General features: G+C 38.2%; 1 protein-coding gene across 2 annotated transcripts; it reads right to left on the reverse strand.

Annotated features, from left to right (window-relative positions):
* Positions 1 to 252: 252 nt before the first annotated feature.
* On the reverse strand, positions 253 to 3122 carry LOC147442088 (uncharacterized). Of its 2 annotated transcripts, XM_086529585.1 has the most exons (8): positions 2989 to 3122; positions 2675 to 2895; positions 2337 to 2597; positions 1920 to 2215; positions 1683 to 1778; positions 1185 to 1589; positions 992 to 1113; positions 253 to 918 (listed from the first exon to the last, which is right to left on the reverse strand). In XM_086529585.1, exons 1-8 carry the CDS (start codon positions 3067 to 3069, stop codon positions 460 to 462), a joined length of 1941 nt encoding a protein of 646 aa, XP_086385711.1. In that variant the 5' UTR covers positions 3070 to 3122; the 3' UTR covers positions 253 to 459. The 2 variants fall into 2 exon arrangements, with proteins under 2 accessions (XP_086385711.1, XP_086385710.1); XM_086529584.1 differs by having other exon boundaries at positions 1185 to 1778.
* Between the last annotated feature and the right edge of the window lie 1576 nt (positions 3123 to 4698).

Raw genomic sequence — 4698 nt, forward strand, 5'->3', positions numbered from 1 at the left:
TAATCATAGAAATCATGAACATCTAGTGTTTATCACTATACAAAGACATGCATTTATATATGAAAAGCATATTGAGTATACCATGCAAAGTAAACAATTTGAAAGATACACACACTTAGAAGTTTTAGACACAGTTTAACTTCAAAAATGCACATCTGAAAGAGTGTTACAATTTGCTCTATTTAAAATATATCAAGTGGAGTCGCACTCATCATCTACAAACAAAAGACGATAACTTCGACATTCTTGTAACCTCACATCATATCGCGAATATCTCTCCATGCTTCTAGCCATCGCCTCTGCATAGTCTGGCAGCACACTTCAGAAAAAAAGCATAACAAAGTAACCACAAGGACACTACCAAAATCTAAAACTCCAAAAGAGATAAATATCGATACAAACATGCAAATGTATGAAATAGTCAATGCCCTACGATGACCATAAAGTAGAAGACTCTCACTAGTCGTATGGTGTGACCCCTCCAAGAGGATCAATCTCATCATCGTCGTCCCTCCCTGTATATGCAGTGGTGGATGATCGAGCTGTGTGGCTACTCAATAGCGGTAACACAAAAGATGAGATGATGCCATCGTCCCGATCTAAGGACACACAAAGACGTGTAGATCCAAGGCATGCCTGCAACAATGGAGCTGTTCCACAACCAAGCTCCAAACATATCGCATCTAGTGTAGATAGCATATCCAAGAAACATGCAACAAAAGAAACACTCCTCTGCATCAGACCTCGCCACTCCATGCCCGTATCTGTATGTGCCATAGCCTCTGTGCGTAGGTAGTGATACATGACTGAGTCTTGAGGCTTCATCCCTAGAGCCTCAAAACGTGAATTAGACTCTCGAAGGAACACAGGAGGAACCGGCCCATGTCTATGAGCTAACCAAATCATGGAGGTCATGTACTGCGCATAAGATAGTCAATAAGTAAAACACATAACAAAAGCACTAGAGACCACAAAAAATAATTTTGCCAACCTCTGTGGTAGAAGAAGAATGAGTCATACTGCCATATGGAGTATGATGCACCACAATAATGCATCTGAAAATGTCTAATCCTGACACTCGGAAATACCGCTCCACCAATCCCATAATCTCACCTACAATACGATGGCTACAAACTTACATTTAAAAAAATAAATCAATTTGAGATTTCTACCAAGAAAATTACCTCCAGTAGATCCCATTATCAACATCCATCCGAAATCAGAGAGTGTGGCAGCAGATAGAGATATCCCATATCGCACATGATCATCACTAAGCTCGTCCCAAGAGGGATGTATGGATGACCCATGCAAATCGTGACCATAAGGAAAATCAAGAAAAACAAAATTTGCAACCCACTTCACCTGTCTACCTTTCTTTGTGTACTTAGTGCATCCAACTCTATGTTTTAAAACGTGTTCATGAATCTGTGAGTAAACTTTATTCTTCTTTCCCTCAACAAAATCTTTGCCAATGAGCACATAGTCTCCCACAATAGACAAAGAGTCCGAACATCTCAATCCATTCTCTGCAACCCAAGGCTTGTGTACAAATAACATTGACTTCTGTGTTTTCAAAGAGAGTGAACTACCTAAAAATAGATAACCAAACTTCAAAATGGATTGATTACATAATCTGCTAACATATGCAAGGCCATAGACACATAAGATTAAATCCTTCTTACCAACAACATCCACAACTTCCTCATGCTCATATCCCAAGCCACCATCCAGGCTCTCAGAGACGCTTATGTGATTTTTCTTGAGAGTGTCGCTTTCATCTATGTAAACCAAAAAGCAACCATAAAAAGAAGCATACATAGAAGAACAAAGAGAGGATTTAGATCTCCAAGAACACAAAAAAATTCTTTCACATACCAACGCTCAAAAGCAAACATACACAGAAGAAGATTTGGGTTTACCTTGAATTTTTGCTTTTCCCTTCTCTCTAACATCAACATTTTCTTTCTCTACCCTTGCCTTTTTTGCTCCCTTTTCCTTGTCTCCTCCATGCTTGATCCAAAGCTCCTTCTCATTTGCTAGAATATGACCTTTTTCCAGGTCGATCCACCATGGACAGTTCTCTACTTCCCAAGGAGTTAATCCTTGCATTTCCACCGGATACATACGGGTTGTTTCATCATTCAAATCCACCCACTTACGAGCAAATATGGGAATGGAATTAATGAGCTCTTTACTCTTTAATGCAATGAAATACCTATCCAAAGGAAAACACATACATTATGCGATGAATACTTTCTCAAAATAATGTTCATAAAATATTCACAATTATTCAAATAAGAGATAAATTACAAGGTGTAGAGAGGAGAAAGTTAGACCTGTAAACCAAGCGTTGCCCCGCTTTTTGCAACAATTCTGGGATTCTTTGTGCCTTGTTGAGAACACCTTTCTCTCTAATCTCTCCACGAGACTCTAGAGGAAACAAAGGTTTCCTTTTCTCCATTTTCACCTCCATGTAGTAGTTAGCAAGAGTAAAATCTTTAGGAAGTAGCAACCCTCTAGGAATGTCAATGAAGTCTTTGAGAATGGTATCTGTAGTTCTACCCACCTTTTCTAGCAAAAGCTCACTTCGAATCCAACTGAAACAATCAAAAGGGTTGACCATCCAAACCATGAAAAACAAACAAAATAGAAAAAGATAAAATTGTTCACATACTATCTGTACAAGTGGTCTCCTCTTTGCAAGTGAAACAAAGTTTTTGTTGCCTTGTTTGCTTCCAAGAGAGAAAGCCAAAGTATCTTTGAATCAATAGCGACATTAGACAAAGCAATAAGATTCAACTTTTCTAGTGTCACAAAACTCTCACTATCCCAACGAAGCGCTAGAACTTTTTCTTTCCAAACGTTGCCATGGCGAGGATCAATTATATTTAGAATCTACATACACAAAAGAGTTGATACATATAAAATTAACAATGAAGAATCCTATTTGATGCAGAAGATTATTTTTCTTAACAACCACTAGCTCACCTTTCCAATCCTATCTCCAAATCGATGAGCAAGATCCTCACTTTCTTTCTTCTCAATTTTGCCAAGCTCTTCTTCAGACATGTCAATCTTAGTTGGTCCAACTTCTTGCTTAGAGCCATTGTCATTTGAACCTATTAAAAATAAATTATAATCTGACACAAAATATATAGTGACCTTCAAAGTTATACTCAAAGAAGAAAAATAAATGCTCACATTGTATACTAACTTTCCCAAGTATCTTCGAGTCAGTGGAAACCAAGGCTCAGACCCCTTTGACATCTTTTTCCTAATGTGTGCAATGACCTTTTGATCTTTATCAAGAAGATCAATCAAATATCATTCATGGTCTGCCTCACATATACTCATGCAGTTCACAATCTCATCCCTTAATGACGTAGGGACAAGAGCATGAGTATTCAAGCTACACAAAGACAAAAGAAAAAAATCATGATAAGAACAACAAAAGATATATCGTATTGTAGAAGAGTTTTGGTAGTCACTAGTTCATCCGTTGGAGTGTTGAAAGCAGTGCAATCTCTGGAACTTTGCAAAGATCAATGATCATACATAAGACTCTTTGATGCTTTTCTTTAGTGCGAGAAAAACGCTCTTTTATGGCACTAGTCCATGCCATAAGCCTGTGATTTCCATCCCAAACTAGAAACATTTTGTTGGAAAGAATTGCAAGGTATGGAGACCTAACGATCTCCTGCTCAAACTCAGTATTAAAATCTTTCCAAATGGGGTCCCATTCTTCCATGATCTCTTGGGTCACCAAGTACTCTTCACGTGAACATGACCATATGGAAACAATAAAAGCCCCTTTCTCTACAACATAGCCCTCCTTGCCAAATGCTGTTTTCAAACTACTAACCTCATTTCTTAGACCTCTTACTTTAGCATGAGACACCATTCTACAAAGAGGAATCGGAGGACACTCATGACAAGTAAACATCCTAGTTCTATTTAGAATGTCCTCTCCTTTGTTCAAGTAGAGTTCAGCCTCTTTGTTTTCATCAGTCCCCACCTCCGGTATCACCACAAATGGAACTATTGCAAGTTCTTGTTCTTGAGGCACTAGCTCTGCAGGAATGCTATCCTCACACTGTGTAATAGTTTTTGCATTTGGCTGACTATCAACCTCTTCCATAGCATCACCAAAATCGTGAAATTGGGTCTCCATCACATGGCTAACATCATCCAAAAGCGTACTTGGCATGACAGCATCATCTTGTTTTGATAATCTTGCTGGTCTGGGACGCTTTGAGGACCCAACACTTCTCTGTGGGCTGGCAATAAAACGATCAAGAGAAAATCAAACATTCAACTTCTTCATTCAAAAGCTAACCTTATGTTATTTAGCCTGTATAAAAAACCTTCAAAAATTGTGTATAATTCAAACCCAAAAATTATCAAATTTATCTAACTTCTCTTCTTTTGTGGTCCAAAACAAGGCACGCCGACGTGCCTTGTCTTAGCAGTAAAACAAGCTTTTAGAACTTTTGGCTTGAAAATTTGATTTAGAACTTTTGTTTGATTAAAAATCTAGATTTAACTCACAAAACAAGGCACGCCGATGTGCCTTGTTTTATGATTAATAATCAGACTCTTTATGATGAGATTTCTGTCTGCTTTGAAGCATTTGATCTCATCATTTTCAACTCATGAAACAGGGCACGCCGACGTGCCCTTTCTCATGAGTTGAAACCA

Source organism: Adiantum capillus-veneris, chromosome 14, assembly GCF_014529385.1.
Source record: "Adiantum capillus-veneris isolate H3 chromosome 14, ASM1452938v2, whole genome shotgun sequence".
NCBI classification, from domain to species: domain Eukaryota; kingdom Viridiplantae; phylum Streptophyta; class Polypodiopsida; order Polypodiales; family Pteridaceae; genus Adiantum; species Adiantum capillus-veneris.

Bases quoted from the DNA above. Each gene is read 5' to 3' on its own strand.
- LOC147442088 (XM_086529584.1), bottom strand. From the start codon at position 3,069: ATGTCTGAAGAAGAGCTTGGCAAAATTGAGAAGAAAGAAAGTGAGGAT. The intron at 1,779-1,919 runs GTAAACCCAAAT...TGGTTTACATAG, and splicing joins GGGAAAAGCAAAAATTCAAG to ATGAAAGCGACACTCTCAAG. The intron at 1,114-1,184 runs GTAATTTTCTTG...ATCGTATTGTAG, and splicing joins GATAATGGGATCTACTGGAG to GTGAGATTATGGGATTGGTG.